This window comes from Pyrgilauda ruficollis, unplaced genomic scaffold (assembly GCF_017590135.1).
Source record: "Pyrgilauda ruficollis isolate IOZ18807 unplaced genomic scaffold, ASM1759013v1 scaffold23, whole genome shotgun sequence".
In the NCBI taxonomy this organism is placed as follows: domain Eukaryota; kingdom Metazoa; phylum Chordata; class Aves; order Passeriformes; family Passeridae; genus Pyrgilauda; species Pyrgilauda ruficollis.
This window is the reverse complement of record NW_024522539.1, coordinates 1,206,986-1,225,092: the sequence shown is the minus strand read 5'-3', so window position 1 is coordinate 1,225,092 and position 18,107 is coordinate 1,206,986. Positions and strand designations below refer to the sequence as shown.

At 45.0% G+C, this 18,107-nt stretch overlaps 1 protein-coding gene across 1 annotated transcript in view; it reads left to right on the top strand.

Annotated features, from left to right (window-relative positions):
• Nucleotides 1-5,580: 5,580 nt before the first annotated feature.
• Nucleotides 5,581-18,107, top strand: part of MAP2K1 (mitogen-activated protein kinase kinase 1) — a 35,355-nt gene continuing 22,828 nt past the window's right edge. Inside the window, exon 1 of the mRNA XM_041468900.1 lies at nucleotides 5,581-5,915. Within this exon, the coding sequence (XP_041324834.1) occupies nucleotides 5,836-5,915 (80 nt within the window). The 5' untranslated portion in view covers nucleotides 5,581-5,835. The remainder of the gene's footprint in view (nucleotides 5,916-18,107) is intronic.

Sequence of the window (18,107 nt, the reverse complement as noted above, 5' to 3'; positions counted from 1 at the left end):
TATCCCAGAATTTCATCCTAATATCCCAGAATTTCATCCCAATACCCCATCTAAACCTACTGTGTCAGTTTGAAGCCATTGCCCCTTGTCCTGTCTCTCCGGATCCTTGCAAATTGTCCCTCTCCATCCTTCCTGTAAGGTCCCCTCATGAACTGGAAGGGCACAGGTCACCCCAAAGCTCCTCCAGGCTGAACAATCCCAGCTCTCTCAGCCTTTCCCCACAGGAGACGTGCTCCATCCCCTCCATCATCCTGGTGCCTCCTCTGGACTCTGTCCCCTCTCACCTGGGCAGGGCAGAGTGGCAGAATTCCCTGGAACCTGCTGCCCACGCTGATCCCACCTGGGATCAGCCCAGGACACACTTGGCTTTCTGGGCTGCCACTGCACATGGCCGGGGCACGTCCAGTGTGCCACCCACCACCTCCTCCAGCCGCCTGTAGTGTCACCTTGTCAGGGAAACCGTGCTGGGGATTAGTGTTTAATTTGAAATATCCAATGTTGCAAAGCCCCACGATGAGTCACCTCCAGGAATGGGATTGAAAATTCTTGAGCGCCTGTCACTTCACAGAATCACAGAATCCCTGAGGTTGGAAAAGACCTCCAAGACCATCGAGTCCCACCTGTGACCAATTCCCACCTTGTCACCAGCCTGGAGCACTGAGTGCCACCTCCAGGAATTCCTGGGACACCTCCAGGGATGGGCACTCCAAACCTCCCTGGGCAGCCCTTTCCAAGGCCTGACCGCCTTTTCCATGGGGAAATTCCTGCTCCTGTCCAGCCTGGTGCAGCTTAAGACGATGTCCTCCTCCTGTCCCTGTTCCCAGCCCAACCTCCCGGCTGTCCCCTGCTGTCAGGAGCTGTGCAGAGCCACAAGGACCCCCTGAGCCTCCTTTGCTCCAGGCTGAGCCCCTCTCCAGCTCCCTCAGCCTCTCCCGGGGCTCCAGCCCCTTCCCAGTTCCATTCCCCTCCCTGGTGTCTTGGTTTGAACAGACAGGAGTCTGCTAAGGAAGGCAGGAGCCTCTCTTGAAATGGAAAATGCAAACCCCCTCCCTTCGAATTATTAGAATTTTGAAATTAAGGGGCAAAGATATGGGAGTAGGAATAACAGTTCTTTATTAGGGAAAATGAAAATAAAAATGCAGTAACGCAAAAAACATTGCCCTGCTCCTGTGGCCACACTGGTCCCAGTGCAGGCCAGGGATTCCCACCCTGGCTCAGCCCAGGACCAGGACAGCGAGCCATCCTGAGATGTTCTCCAGACAAAGCCTTCTGGGAATTGACAACTGAACAGTTTGCAGTTGTCCAGGCTGGAATAAATCTGCTGAGCCCTCAGAGGTTTGGCAGCTGTGCACATAAAATGCCATGTAAGGATTTGGGCTGCAGGGACAACAGGAGAGGCTCCACGCTCCTGTCTCCAAAGCAGCTGGAGCTGTGAATTGTTCTCATATTTTTACAGCTCAGTCTACAGAAGCATATCTGACTTAAATTACGGTCTCTTTGTTTAAACAAAACTATATAAATTAATGTAAAATATGAATCCATTAAAGGAATTGGTTTTCCCTTATTTCTCTATAAATTCAAATTTGACATACAATGTTTCTGGTAATTTAATGTATTCCTTCTAGTACAACAAAATCAATTGCAGTTACTTTCTGGTTAAAATTCTTTTAACAGTTAATGTTTAAAATGTGTATTCACAATCGCTGCAGCATCTTTTATAATCAAGAATATATTAAATATAGGGAGAACACACTAATGGATTTTTTAGCACTGAATCAATTAATCTTATCTTTTTAGATATGGCCAATTTCTTCAATCGATTGAGACAGCTGAAGTATGAAAATTAACACAGAGGTTTAATAATAATCATAGATCAAGTGCTGCTAATTTCCAGCACAAAATATTGCAATTGTCATATAAAATTACTGAAAATCAAATATCTACATGATGATCTCTTTGCATTGAAAATAACAGTGGCTCTTTGTACTGAAAGATCCTTACAAACAACAACAACAAAAAAAAGCAGAAGATCACTTACAATCTCTGCAGAGGACACAGGGTTATAAAACCCTCCATATTTATGCGACTTTGATTAATCAATATTTTTGAAGAGTGTTTAATTAGAAACTGGACTTGATGACCTAGGTGGTTCTTTCCAGTCCTGTGTTCCTAATTAAATAAAAAGCAAATGCTGACAGGCATTGATTATTGGTTTTTCCTGAGGAAATGAATAACCAGCCACATGCTGCTAAAATAATAAGTCAGGAAAAAACAAACAAAACACCCCCCACAGGTTGCCTCCATTCTAGAAAACACTTCTGGTTTCCAGTCTAGGTGAAAAGGAAATATTACTGCTTGTTTCTGTGTGATTACTGTAATTTCATTAAAAAAACTGCAGCAAATTAGCACCTCATTTTATATTTCAGTCTCATTTCCTGCTTTGTTACACGTAATATACAGCAAAGCAAATCTGTCAAATGGATAATTGCCTTCTTCCACGCTTGAAGGGGTTTATTCCTAAGGGAGCAGAATTTGCTCGGCAAAAAAACCTTCAAATATTGTGTTGGCAAAGCTGTTCATGCCATAAACCCTCAGCACAACTGCTCCCATTGTATTAATGGGAAGTCACATCCTAAGGATTAAGCAAATTTCAGTTATTTGTAATTTATACTTATTTACATTTATGCCTTGCTGATCTAATCTAAATTTGATATTATGCAGCCACCGTAAACGTTAATTTCTAAGCTTTTAGTATATCACAAAGCATTCAATTTGTGCTGTGATCCACGGGGCTCTTTTAAATCTGTGTTTCTTGAGGAAAATAAGGTGCAAGGCAGGTTGTGATCTCTGTCAGCTCGCTTCAAATAATTTTTGATCCTCTTGGCCAATTTTATTCAAATTCAGATCAGACTTCTTAAATTCCATTGCTTTATGGGACTAATTATTTCCCTAACTTGCTTTGCTAACCACTAAGCAGATTAAGAAGTATTAAATCTTGCAAATAGAAGTTTGTGTGCACATGTTTTGGCAGTAAAATATGCAGCTCTGTGTGGCAATCGAGTTTGAAAAGTTGGCTTAATTTAGATGCAATTGCTCTATATAGTAATTGTGGTTCTCTTTTCATGCAAGAAATTAGGCAAAATTTTGTTTCCATAAGGGGAAAAAAGTGGTAATGAAGACAAGCTTCTTTGTTCCACTTCTATTTTCAGAGACAAATTATTTCTATTTTTCCAAGCAGTGGTAAAATCAATAAATCAGAAAACCTCCCTGCTCAGAAGCCTCTCTCTGAAATGACAGTGCCTTCTCTTTTTTTCTTCATCTTTTCCTTTGTGATTCACCTCCAGAAACACCTGCTTGTACAGCAAAACACAGTTCCTTCCATGGAGAATATTGAAATTTCCAAAACGTGTGTGCTGTTTTGGCTGGGGAAATGTACTTAATTTTTAGTAACTAATGCCCTTAAGTTAAACCTCTTTGTTTTATAGACAGCAGTGCAGAAATTATTTCTGCAGTGGCATCAATCCATATTCCCTGAATTTATTTCTAGATACAGTGAATCCAAGATATTTTTGGGTTTTGTGCTTTGGTCAAAGGGATTTGAAAAGAGATTGATGAAATCAGTAATTTCACAGTCCAGTATTGTGAGTGCAAGGATAAAACACTCCAGAGGAGGGAGCTGTCCCTTAATATCTAGAATTAGATGGAGGGAATATGTCTTTAATGGCAAAGCTGTGAAAAAAAAAAAATTAATGTTTTTATTTTTACTATAGAAATGGATAAGATGATAGGAACTCTTCAGCATTTTTGCATTATATGTGGGGAACTTTGTTCATAATTTCAGTTTCTGTAAAAACATTAATGATTACTTTGATGAAAATATAATTGTACTTTTGCAAACCACAAAAATTTGAATCATACAGAATTGAGGCTGGTTCTTTATCCACAGTATTCACAGTAGAAATTTTGTTACGGAATTAACTCTGCACTTCTTCTGGTGTCTGAATCAACTCACTGGAGTATAAAACCTGTCCACTGCTGGAAAGATGTTGTTCATTCAGGCGGTGTATTCACATGTCTCTTTTGTTACGGAATTAACTCTGCACTTCTTCTGGTGTCTGAATCAATTCACTGGAGTATAAAACCACTGCTGGAAAGATGTTATTCATTCAGGCGGTGTATTCACGTGTCTTGTCTATGAAAAGGACAATTAGGGAATCTCAGGAAAAAATGGAACTGGTTTTTCACTCTTTTACCAGTTCCAAGGCACTACCTCCACCTCATGGCAGAGTTCCTCGGTGCTGCTTCACTTCTTGGCTCACGTGTGCCTGTGAGAGGTTTCATTTATCACTTAAGCAAAATTATGAGTAACTGCAGAGTCTTTTCTGCTCCATGTGTCGTGTTTGTTGACAGATGGAGCGCTGTGTGGTACAGAGATGTACAGCAGCAAGAGAAAGAATTTCTCAGCTGTGTCAGAAATCAGAAGAAATCTGTAAGCCCTTCTCACTGTGTGACTCCCACAGGCCTTAAAAGAGTTTTCAGCTGACTTCTGCTGGATTCAGACAATGAGAAATTAATCTTATAAAGCAACCTAAACTTTAGCAAAGTTCTTTACAGATCTCAGCAGTAGAGGCAGGATTGTAGTGTCACTCTGTTCACGGAAGTCAAATGCATGGAACTCCTTTTATCTCCTGAATCTTATCATATGATTAGTGTATGTGTCACAGTTAACTGCACACGCATGTCCAGGCTGGCTCTGCTATCCAAACAGGGCTTTGGGTGCTTTAATATTCCATATCCTGTGAGACCCATAGCGAACCAACAGAACCTCTACATTCCAGTTCTCCTTGGTGGAGAGAGAGCTGCTATGGAAGAGCACATTCCACTGACCACAGCAAGGATATTTATATTGCTCTCACAGCAACTTTTCCACCCCAGAAGGGCCCACTGGAGCACGGACACCCAGCTGTCCTGCCTGGGGGTGACGTGCCCACTGGCCCGTGGCTGGTGACAGCCCCACGCGTCCTGGGCTGAGTGACCCGCGCTGTCCCAGGTCCAGCCGATGGCACAGGACACCTTTGTCCTCCTGCTTCTCTGCCTCGCTTCTCCTCTGGATCCCTCAGCTCCCACTGCTTGTAATACTGCACTTCGCACGTCCTTCAGTGTTAAGTGGCAGACTCTCAAAAAAAAAAATCAGTCGCTTATCGATTTGTGGAAGCAAGTTGATGTTAAAGCAAGGTTCTGTTTAAGTGGTCATAGAATAGGTTGGGTTAGAAGGGACCTTGAAGCCCATCCAGTGCCACCCCCTGCCATGGGCAGGGACACCTTCCACTATCCCACGGCGCTCTAAGCCCGGTCCAGCCTGGCCTTGGACACTTCCAAGGGATGGGGCAGCCCCGGCTGCTCTGAGCAGCCTGTGCCACGCCTGCCCACCCTGCCAGGGCAGGATTATTGCCGCTGTCGCCGCCGATCCCGGGGCAGGAGCGGCTCAGGGCAGGCTGAGGGCAGGAGCGCTCTGAGGGCAGCGCTTCCCGCGGCCTCGCTGCCCGCCGCGCGCGTGCGCGCGCTCCCCGCGCATGCGCGCGGCGGGTGCGGGCGGCGCGCGCCGGCGCGGTCCCGGCCGGGCACATCCCGATCCCGGGCAGTGCCCGCCGGAGCTCGGAGCGCTCGGAGCGGGGTCCGGCAGCCGCACGGCCACCTGCCCGCAGCCCGCGGGGGCACCGCCGCCAAGGGCAGCTCCCCGCCCAGTTTGCCGCACCGCAGGAAGTCCCTCGGACCTGTCCGAAGTGGGGCCGCGGCCGCTCCGTCCGCTCCCCTGCGCGCCGTGTGCGGGCGAAGATGCCGAAGAAGAAGCCCGGGCCGATCCAGCTGAACCCCGCTCCGGATGGATCCGCCGTGAACGGGACCAGCTCTGCGGAGTGAGTGCTGGCGGGGCGGGTGCGGGCCGGCCCGGGCCGGGCGCTGTCCGCGGGGTGCGGTGCTCCCGAGCCCGCCCTGCCCCTCACGCCCCGGCCCGGCTGCCGCGAGCACCGCGGGCGGGACTCCCGGGCTCCCCGGGGCGGGGGATGCTCGCAGAGCCCTCCGCGGAGCAAGGGGTGCTGCCTTCGGCGATAAACAAACTTCTGTCACAGAGGCGGGGGAAAAAGCCCTGGTGAAAAAATCGGGGGAAACTTGTATAACTCCTTTCTCCTAGCCCGTAATGGTGTCTGCTGGGTTCTTAGCTTATATAATTAGCTAGTAATGCCAAATTACACGCTTGCGATGGCATATTTCGTGAGCGTTGTGTGTGGGAGAATTTATACTGGAGCCCGCAGATTTGTAGAAAAGGTGTTTTGTTTTGTTTTGCCTAGTCCTTGGCTTTAGCCCAAACAATCGTTAGTGTGAGCAGATCTGTTTGTCACTAATTGACATGTTGTGCTGGCTACGGCAGGGAGCGTGTGTGGAGAAACAGCCTCGGAGCTCCTCTGTGGGCAACACAAACATGACACTGTAAATGTGGGAAGGGCTCAGCTAATCACGGGGACACTTCTGGGGGGAAAAATACTGAATATTGGATGGTTGCATGGTGGTGCTGCTGAAGGCTCTGCTGCACGTTTCTCACGGATGTGGGTGGGCAGGGTGGCCTCGGTCAGGTACACACAGCACCGGCACCGCCGAGTGATGAAATGTTACAGCAGGTTTTCATTTGAGGTTCACGGGTCGATGTTCACGCCTTGATTTTTAGGCAATGCTGTCGGGCTAGCCCTTCAGTGAGCCTTGAAACAATTAGGTGTGTCTTGGAGGAGCAGATTCCTGCCCCTGTATGGTCAGTTCGGTCCTCTCCGGGAGATGTAAACCGAGCTGCGATGTGCTGCTGTGCCGCGGTGACACAGAGGATGTGAGGCAGCCTTGCAGTGACATGTGCGAGTCTTGGGCTTTAAAGTGCTCTGTGTTCATCAGTGCCACGTTTTCACACAGGCTCAGATCTGCTTTAACCACCCAAATCTAAAAAAAAAATCAAACAACCAAAACCAAATCGACCGCAAAAGAAATGTAACCCTGAAACCAAGCAAATACCTCCTGAAAAATAAAAAATTCAGCATCTAGCAGCTCCAGCTGTGACATTTCTAGCAAACTCTTTTGATGATTAACTGAGCGATGAGCTGTTTAAAAACTGTTCTTTGGCAGGAGTTACTGATTGTATCTAAGCATTATGATCTAAATATTACAGAGCTTTTGTTCTGGATTGACAGGGGGGAAAATACTGTGTTTTTATATTTGCTCGGGTAGCACTTTCCAGTCGATTTTCTCAAGGCAGTTGGGAATATGTTGATTTAGTCTTCAGGGATCTCTGTACATTTTAGTCTTGTTCTACAGAAAAAATCTGATACACCAATCACTTGCTGCTTGTAGTACCTGATGTAAATCACCTCGTTCCCAATATACTCAATATCGTATCTCTTCCCGCAAGAAGTGTCATTAATTTTAAATTGCTTTTACATGTAAGGTACTCATTTACTTGTTGGAAGCCTTTGGAGACTCCTGGGAGTGCTGGGTCTTTTCTGCACTGATGAACTGCCTTGCTTCATTTTCTGCTCCGTGTGTTGATTCGGCTGGGGTTTGTGTGTGTGTCCCCAGACTTGTGATCTGTGTCACACACAGGACCTGTTACCCAGCCTTTGCCAGGCTTAGAGGTGTCCGGTATTTTTAAAAGAAGTAGCTTAGTGAAAGTAAATTCAGCAACCAGTTGTCCTATATACAGCCAGGATTAATTAATCGTGGAAATATCCCCTCATCCTGCTAATTTTAAGCCCTCATTGTGAAAGATTTCAAATAGCAAAGAACAGTTGCATCAGAATTTAAAAATGTTTTTGGAATTGAGTTGGAAACAGTTTTGTTTTTCATTTCCTTAATCTGTAAGGTTGTTTATTTTCCTCCCTGAGCCTGCTCTGGGTTTTTTCCCCCTTTGGTCACTGCCTGAATTCCTCAGTCAGGTGTTTGTGAGGCTGTTGTGCATGCCGAGCATCCCTGCACTGCCATATTAACACTTCCTAAAGCCCCGAGCCTGCACTCCAGGAATTTTGGCTATGTGAGGCTCTGGTTACTCGTTACCTACGCAGACGTGTCCCTCTCCAAACGCCTCCCTGCTCCAGACACGGAAAAGCCGAAGGAGCTCCAGGACTTGGCAGGGCAAAAAGGAAGATTCCGAGCGAGGCGATGAAATTCCTGTCTGTGAGTGCACCAGGGACCCGAACATCCCGAGGGAAGGAAGTTCTTCAGGCCCACAGGCGGTTTTGGCAGCAGCCCAAACGGACGTGCAGGGCCTGGGGAGCTGTGTCCTGGAATTCCGAGACTTTCTCGCTGTCACGGGGGAAGGTTCTGTAACTCATTAATGCTGTTAGGAATGAGCACTTCTGACACCGGGACTTCCTGGCAGAAAGGAAGGGGAAAGGGAGGAAATGAAAGAAGGGGCTGGATGATTCAGGATGTCCTGCTTTGCATTTGTGTCCTGTCCTCTGTCTTCATCCTTATTTGGTGATGGGAGCTCATTGACTGGAGCAAGGGAAAGCTTATTATAGCACGTGGTGTGGGGCTTTAGGAGTATGCAGGAGGCCTGGGGCTCATGTGCCTGGCTCTTTCCTCTTTTTTCCTTTCTTTTTCTCTTTTTTATCCCTCTTTTTCCAGGCAAGGTAGTATAAAGGAGAGTTAGTGCGCTTAAAATTAAAATACGTGCATCCCAAATATTTAAATGAAAATTTCACAATGTTTCTCTCCGACAGCAGATTTTGTTACTTGTAGCTATTACTTAACCACAACATCCTGTACCAACCATTTTTCTCGAGGGCCTTCCCGATCCCTGGCTCTGCCCAGTTGGACAATAGAGACAACTTCACAAGAGGTTTTCCTGTGCCCTGAGCTTCACTTCTGCTTTTGACACTTCCCGCGGAGCCGCGGTTGCACGGCGAGGGCTGAACCTTTCTGCTGCTCTGAGCTGCCTCTGCTCCTCAGGCTGAAACCAAGATGACACTGGCCAGCTGCAGATTTAATTTCATTCCTTGGAGCTGCACAGATGTAATTGTGCAAAGCTTCTGCAGGGAAAGGAAAAAAAGCCAGCCGAGCAAACCTGAATGAAAATTAATTGAAGGAAATCTGTTCTGGCTGAATGTTTAGTGTCTTAATAGCCAAAAGGAATGAAAACACATCACCAGTTTATGGATTTGTGTTCCTTTCAAACTTCTAACTCTCTCTTGCTTTCACTATCTGACAGTTTTCAACCAATTTTTGTTTCTCTAAAGCCAACCCAGTCTCAGAATGTGCAGAAGAAAAAAAACCAGATTTTGAGATAATGCCACTTTCTGTATTAGAATAAGTTTTAAGTTGACATGAAAAGAAAGGTGCTTCATGAAGTTCTTTGATTGCATCTTTGAAATAAAAAAGTCAGAGAGAAGGGTCAAACTAACTGCTCTAAAGCCTTACCTTTTACCTTGTCTCAATAAATCCAAACAACTTTCCCAGTTCTGGTGTTAACATATAAACCTTCCAAAAGTGCCTGGGATTTGATTAAATACAAAAATGAAAACAATTACTTTTAAAAATTGAGTGCCGCTGACTTTTATGTATTTTATGAGCTTTGACATGATGGGATTGAAGTGTATTTTTCATTCAAAATACAGTTCTTTTCAAAATATAACTCTGTATGAGTTTTACCAACAACTGCTGTTTCCCAAATCAAGCCTGAGCTGTAACCTCTGCAAATCTCAGATGTGAAGTATCAGCTACAATAGAAGGTTTGTGTTTAATTAGATAAAAATGAGAGCAAAAAAAAAAAGAAGTAGACAACAGAATTTGCATCTTCTCTGATGTGCTGAAAAGAAATGGGCCCTTGAGAGGGATTTAAGGTGCTGTCCATTGGTCTTTGCCACCTTAGGAGCTGTATTTCTTTTTAAAAAAGAAAGAAAATCCAAAGCAAACCGTGAGTAGAACCAAGTCATCAGGCACAATGTGGTTTTTCAGGGTTTTCTCTTTTTAAAGCCTTAATTATGGCAAACCTGGGCCTTAGAACTGTTCAAGCCAGAGAGTAATTTTGTAAAAACGGCTGACTGCAAATTCCAGTCATAGTTTGAGTATTAATTAATCAGCCTTTTCTTATTGCTGCTGTTTATTCTGGTTAAATTGCATTTAAGGAGGTCCCTGAATGGCTGCTGCAACTCCCTGTGGTTGCTTGGCAAAGAAAGGTTTGGGGATTGTGCAGAAATGGTTTGCACTTCAATATATATTACAGTTTGCAAAGTAAACCATTGCTTACTTATTGTGCTTCCTGCAATTTTTGTGTTTTTCAGGGTCTTTCTCAAGGGAGCTTCAATTTGGGTTTTTGAGGAGTAGAGGGGCAGGTGTGTCCCATCAGAGAAATGGGGTTTTGGGGGTGTGGGTTTGTGGGCTTTAAGTTCCCATTGTGGGCTCTTTCCCAGTGGATCCTGTTCCAAGAGGATTTGTCCTCCCTGGAATAGGTTTCTTATCAGCTTCTTGGATGTGAGATTAAATAAAAGGAAAGGAAGATTTTCACAGAGTTGTTCACTTTAACGCTGCCAGGGTCATTTCTGCCTTGCTTCCTGGGGGAATATTTTTTTTTCCCCTTTGGAATTCCTTGGACTTCAGGGGAGCTTTTTTGCCTGTGTGCAGTGTTCTGGAAGATTAGACCCTGGAATTTTATGACTGATCTGGTTGGATTTCAGTTGCATTCAATACACATGTAGAATTACTGTAAGCTTTTAAATATTGAAAAAGAAAAAAAGAGAAACATTTTTTTTAATCCCCTACTAATGAAGGATTAATCAAACTTCCAAATACACATGATATGAAAGAGTGCATTTTAAATTAAAATATACTCATGCACAGCTTTCTCTTTTAATGTGCTGGAGCCTGGCATAGTCCTTCACCGAATTAGAAATACCATTTTAATGTTACTTAAGTACTCTAACAGAACATGTGATCTGTTATAATGAAATAATGAAAAGTCAGAGCCTGCAGCACCTCACGGACTTGTGCTGAAAAAAATTCTGACTAAGTGTACACCAGCAGCACAGAAATTAATGAATTAAGGGGCACACTGACCTGTGCAGCTCTTGCTGGCTGAAGGCAGCTTTTTGTTGACAATTACGGTGTAGGAAGGATTTTAAGACATTTAATACTGTCTTGTTATGTTCTGACAGTCAGGTTTAAGCATAATGATGGTAATGGAGGAATACTTTAGTTTGTATGAGCTTAAAAAGCTTCAGTTGGTTTAGGGGAGTTAAAAACTGGATGTAAAAATAAACGTTGCTGAGGAAATGTGAGGAGGATAAGTGGTGAGGGAAGTGCAGCTGTGCTCTGGATCCAGCTGCTTTTCTTGTCCTTACAGGGAGGCTGCAGACAGGCACAGAGGTGTGATTTCACAACACAGCTTGTGCAAGATCCTGCTCCTTCTGCAGAGGCTCTCCTCTCCTGGCTGAGAGCTCAGACCCCACCAGAGGAGCCCCGAGGAGTTCTCAGAGCTCTGCCCACCAGCACTGGGGTCAGCTCAGCCAGGGAAATAATCCCACTGAAAATGGGATTTAATTTGGAAATGGGTTACTTGGGAATGAGGGGCAGAATGAGACCACCACCTCCTGCCTTGGCAGGATGAGTGACAGAGCACAGGGAGATGCTGGAATTCAGAAATTACAGCAATTCCTGAGTAGCACAGATTTTAATGGAGTAATCTCAGGTCTCTGTCTCAAGAGGAACAAATCTCCTGCCAGACCTTCCAGTGTTATCTCACAGCAAGAAAAAGGGATTGAGGGGGTCTGGGTAAAGCCAATGGGTAACTGTATTATTTATTGGTATAACAACAGTGCTGTTGTTAACCTGGGAAAAGGGGTTTTGAGTTAGCACTTACTTAAAAAAACCCAAACATGAAAATTGTGGGGAATTTCCATGAGGCAGGAAATCCACCAGCCAGTTTCTAGAGTGGCTTTTTTAACGTATTTCACTGTAAACAGGAGAAACATTCTGAAATGAGCTGAGGAAGGAATTTTCTATGAGGTCTGATGAACCTTTCCATCTCACCTTTTGCTAGTTTGTTCCCTTTCAGTTATCAAGTTCTACATTTTCCAGTAAAAAAGCTCCTCCCCCTTTTTGCCTGTGTTACCTTTTTTACAGCTGCATTTGTTCTCCCACCATTGCCCTGGGGGTTGCCTGGGCTGTGAAAAGTGTGCAAATTCCACTGCCAAAACACAAGAATGTCTCTTGGAAGAAGAAATGTTAGCTGGCAAAAGTGAATTTTTGGGGAATCGTGTTCTTTCTTCCGAAGACTTCTTAATTTTTTATTTTTTGTTTTTTTGAGGAAGCAGTGGATTTCTTTTTCCAAATCACTTTTGTCCCTAGAAATTAGTAATCAGATGATTCCTGCTCTGTTACGTGCACTGTATTACTCAGACAAAATCCTGGTTACACTTTGGAACAGAAGTGCAAGGGCACAACTGGGAAAGGCTCAGTCAGTGCTCAGCATCTCTTGGCAAACATCTGTGGAGGAGCCTTTGTCATCCTGAGTCCTGTCTGGGCAGGAGGAAGGTGGATTCCAGCAGAACTCCTCCCTGCTGACACCTCAGGATGGGATTTCCACCTGGATCCAGCCTCTTCCATCAAATGGAGTCCACAACAGGGGATACAAAAAAAGCAGATTTATTTTCCTTTGCTTCCTTAGCACCAGGATGGAGATATTCCAACAGTGTGGGATTCTCTGGATGAACAAGAATCTTCTTAAAAACCTCCTTATGGGTTTTTATAACAAACCCTTGAAAGTTCCTGGCAGCTCTTCCCCCTTTCTTGCAGGGTTTTGTACAACTCAGCATTGTTCTGTGCTTTTCCAGAACTTTTTTTTCAGTGTGGTGGGAAGATGAGTCAGCAGATTGCAGAACACATTCTTTTGGGAAAAAAAAAAGTTCTTTTTGGACATAGATATGTGAATATTTCTGTATGTATTGGTACACTCCATTCATATATTAGGTAAAAGTTATTAGTTTCTTTGCTAAATGGCCGTGCTGACAAATGTTCAGTGTTGTGCAATCCATCCATTTGAAGTACAGGCAAGCCTTCCATCCCTGGCTTTCTCAGAATCCCAGTTTGGGGTTTTTGGTCTGTTTTCAGACAGTTTCTGGCAGTTTCTTTTCCTGGTCCCTGGTGTGGTTGCTGTGGCTCTGGATGGAGTTTGTCCTGCTGTGCTCCGGGCTCAGCCCTTGCACAGAGGAGTCTCAATTCTAATCCTGGCCTAGTTCAGGGGCCTTGTAAACTGATCCTGTAACTTCATCTTTTTTGTTACTGTAGTGGCCCTCAAAGGCTGTGTAGCTACCACATGGGAGAGTTGGGAAGATACTGTTACTGTAACTATTGCATGTGTTCATCCTTTGGTTTTGTCAGTGTATTTAACTCCTACTTCAGAGACATAAAACAATGGGAATGCAGGCCTGGGGTAAATATATGTGTCAGCTGATGATCAGAATTAATAATTCTTTGTATCCTCTGCGTTGTGCTTTAAATATCCAATCAATAAGTTCATTTTTTCTGTCCATAAGGAAGTTTTAATTGCCCTGTGGTTCTTTTATCCTGGTAATGTGTAGTGTTGGCTGGGAAAAATCCGTGGTGCACAGACATGAAAGGGAGATGGAGAGCTTGGATTTCTGAAGGTTTGGCTGTACAATTTCTTACTTGAGATTACAGAGTTGATATAGGGCAAATTCTGAATGCAGTGGTACAGTAAGTCCTGAGGAAGCCTCTTAACTCAGAAAAACCCCAAGCTCCCTCTCTGTGGCATTGATTGGAGAGCTCAAATGCCAAAGGGATGCCTGAGCCTTGCTGGCAGCTCCTGCTGCCACTCAGGATGAGGGGCTGGAGCCCCAGGAGATGGGAACAGCTGCAGAAACCCTGGTGGGAAGAGGCACCCAGGGCACGAATCTGGACCCTCTGTGCCCCTGCTGGCAGCGCTGGCTGCTCTGCCTGCTGGGCTCTGCCTTCAGCCCACACGTGCTGTGTGGTGGGCTTTGGCTCAGGGGAGGAAAATGGGATGTTTGGTGGGATGGTGGTGAGCTCAAGAGAAAGAGGAGGAGGCTTAAAGCAGAGGTTCCCAGCCTAGAGGGAGTTTTGAAAGTTCAGCTATCCAGCTGGTTGGAGACTCAACAGGAGATTTGAAGCTGTGTCTGTTTTCTTCTTTAAAACTCATGCCTTTCAGCCTTAGAAAAATGAGAATTTACATTAAATTAGGGCTAGCAGGATACTCTTTTGGACAGAGCAGTGCTTTTCTAATGGTTTTGTTTTGCATGCCTTTTGCTGAGAAATAGATTTTAATCAAATGTTGGCCTCTTTTTTTTCTGGCAGTATTAAACCTCACTCTACACCATGCAATGTCACTGTGATGTGGAAGTGGATGGTATGTTAGATATTAGGGAAAAATTCCTTACTGTGAGGGTGGGCAGGCCCTGGCATAGGTGCCCAGAGCAGCTGGGGCTGCCCCTGGATCCCTGGCAGTGTCCCAGGCCAGGCTAGATGGGCTTGGAGTAGCCTGGGACAGTGGAAGGTGTCCCTGCCATGGCAGGGGTGGGACAAGATGAGCTGTAAGGAACCAGTCTGTGATATTCAGAGGGTAAATTCACCTACAAATCCCACCTAAGTACAAGGGAAAAATTTTAAGATCCTCTAACGCATTGCAAATGAGGGTTGAAAACCAGTGTATTTTTCCAAAACAGACTCATTGCATTTATAGGGAATTTGGATTTTTTTGAGTTGATGCTCTGACTGCAAGTTTTATGAGGCTGCACTGGAGTTAACCCAGACAGACACCTGTGCTCTAAGCTGGGAGACTTCTGGAATTAAGTTTATCTTCCATGTTATTCTGTGAACTGCTCTTTGCTAAAGGAAAGGTTTAATAAGAATTTGTCTTGTTGCCCGGGTTTGGCAGAGTCACACAACATAGTAGTCTGTCTTCTCAAAACCACAGAATGTCTTCATGTTCCTAACACTTAATTTCAGCTCCTTGATTGAGGTTGTTCATGGAAATTATGTAGTGAACTGCCTACTTTCTTCTCCAAATTGACAGTTGTGTGGGCTTGGGGAAAGCATTAATGTCACTGTTCTGGAAAACAACCCCCAAGCTTTGTATCCTCATGCGACAGGAGATCTGAAAGTGAAAGTACTTCTTGATGCTTTCACTCATGCTAATTGTTCAGCTTGCAGCACTGATAGTAATGCCTTTGAACAGATATTTGACAAATTACTGGTAAAGGCTCTCAGATTTTTTTCCTTTTTCCCCTGCCACATTTTTTCCTTCTCTCTCTGAAGTAGGCTTTAGAGTTGAGTAACAGCTTTACTGTAGCCTTTAGGGTTGAGTGTATGATTAACTTAGCACTAACATGAATTTACAAAAATAAAGCTCCCAGGGATTTGGAGTACTAGTATTAATTAAGGACTTATTTTCTGGTTTTTGTTATGCCATTATGTGCTAGCAGCCTACAAGCAGCATTTCTCTTCCTCTTTCTACTTCCAGAAGAACAAGTGTGTTCTGAAATGTTCATGCATCTCCTCCAGGAGTGCTTTCCTCAGTGCTGAGGTGGCTGTCCCCAAAGCCAGGAGCTGAGCATCTGCCCTTGCCTTCTGTGCATCTGTGGGTGCTGAGTGCTCCCACTGCCCGGTCTGTGGCTCCTCCCTGCCCCAAGCTGCAGCAGGAAACACAGGTTTGCTCCTTGTCCCCAGCCTCACTGCTCTGTCCCTGCAGCGCCCAGCTGTCTGTGATGTGCACACGTTTCATGGTTAGAAATCAGTGGCTGGATGTTTAAAAAGAAAATCTGAAAACAATCTACAGCCAGCCCTTAAAGGAGCAGTGTGATGGGCTCAGAAAGTGATGGGATGGTGTTGGTGACACACCTTGTCTGTCCAGGGCTCTGTGGGCAGCACCATGTGCCTGTCTGGGGAGCAGAGCACAGGATGTCAGAGCAGCAGTGACTTGAGGTGCTGCTGGGCATTTATTTGGGCTTGTTGTGCCCACCCAGGGTTCTTTTGCCCAAGCACCCCCTTTTGGCCATTGGCAGAAGGTGAGGGACTGGGGGCAGGTGAGAATTTAAAGGTCCCAGGTGAGCCTGCCTGGGGTGAGATGTCCCTGGGTGTGAAAAGCTCCCACATTCCCACAAACCTTTCTCACTGCACAAGGTGGCAGCAGAAGGGCTGGATGTGGATTCCCCCAGGGTCTCAGAGGGACAGGGATAGAGGTGAGGTTCTCCACACCAATCAGGGGTCCCTGTTTGGGGAAGGTGGGCTGTGTTCTGTTCTTTCTGCATTCTTTTCCACCTTGGGAGGTCACAGAAGTGCCACGGGGGGATGCTGCACTGTCAGAACACTCCCTTGAGCACAGAAAGGAAGAAACAATGGGAGTTGATGGGAAAGATCCTCCCTGATCAAATGTGGGTGGAGAGAATTCCTCCTCTAGGGCACCTGGTACCTCATGCTGCCCTTGGGAGAGAGAAAGAAACAATCAGCTTTCCCAAAAACTTGCCCTGAATGTGTATTTTTTTGAGCTTTCCATTTAGTCAGTAAGAGAGAGTTCTCACAATAACTGTGAAGACACATCACTGAGTGCAGAGGTGTTGTCTGCTGGCTGTGCAGGGTGCTCATCCTTCTGCCAGCAGAGCAGGAAGGTGTTTACTGGTGGTGTTCTGTGGGATTCCAATGTTTCCTTACCAAATGGAGGAAGCAGCTCTGACCTCCCCATGGCTTCATCCCAAGGATCACTCTGGGAGAGCTGGATCCCATCCCTGGTGCAGTTTAGTGTGTGCTTGGCTCCCAAACTGCTATCAATAAATGAAATGATAACCTATTGCTTCAGAGAAGTGCTTGGCACCGTGGAGCCCTGAGCTGATTTGATGATTTCCTGTTTTGATGGATCCCTGGCAAAGCCATGGTGCCTTGGCAGTGAAAAACACAACCCCAAGACTGCAGCAGGTAATGGAGATGAATTTTAATAGGAATGTTTGTCTCTGAGTAAAAGTTTTATACAAGATTAAGTGACTCCCAGTGCTCTTTCTGGAGGCAGACAGTTGCACAGTAGCGTGTTGCTGTTTCAGCTGCCAAAGTTCCTGAACATTTTTGTGGTGCCTGGTGATGAACTGTCTAAAGTATTCTCTCTTCTGTATTCTGGATGTGCTGGTTTCATTCAGTTTGTAAAACTTCCTGTGTAATGATTTACTTTTCCACCTGTTTCTCTGTGCTTTGGAACTTGCTTTTACCTGGGGAGGGGCCAGGGGACACTCCCAGGTACCAGTCAGGGGAGTGTTCTTACTGTAGCTGGAGTTAAAAACTGAAACTTCCAAAGTCCTGCTTCCTGGAAACACTCTGAGTAGGTTACACCACCAATTTAGATGACAAAATTACACCTTCTATTTACCTAGCTGCATTTTAAATTGATTAATGTCCAGTCCTTCGAGCAAAGAACCAGAATGAAAAAAAGAATTCTTTCCTGATGCCTGACATTCAGTTATTATAGTTCTGTTCTTGTCATAAAACTAACTGGAGATGCTGGTAGTTACACTCTGAATAGTGATTCTGACAGTGCATTTGTTGGATTCATATCTTTCAGATTAATTCACTTTACAGTTAGAGAATTGGTCCTGAAAATCTGAGAACTTCATTGCTTGTCACTGCAAGTAATGAAATTAGAGCTTAGAACATTCTGGTGATTTTACTGGTGGTCACACTTGGTGGGGAAACCTGAGGTGCTGAAATTCATGAGATCAATACTTTCCCATCTGGGAGAGCCTTTGGAACCTCTTGACTTGTATTCAAGCAGGGACCCCAGCAATAATTCATAATTTCAAGCAAGGAAATGCCTGTTTTAAGTGAATGCCAGGTTCATTTAGATTGAAACAGGCAACTTATTTAAAAAATAGCTTTATCCAGACAAACATTAGACTAAATAGATGTGATAAGTTCTATCCTAGCAAATATTTTTGTTCCTAAAGCATAGCAGGACAGTTGTTTGTTCCCTCACACCAGCAGTCTGTCTGCTCCAAGTCATGTGCTCAAGCATCTCTGTGTTGTCTCCAAAGCCAAAAACCCCCTTCTGCCTGAGAGAA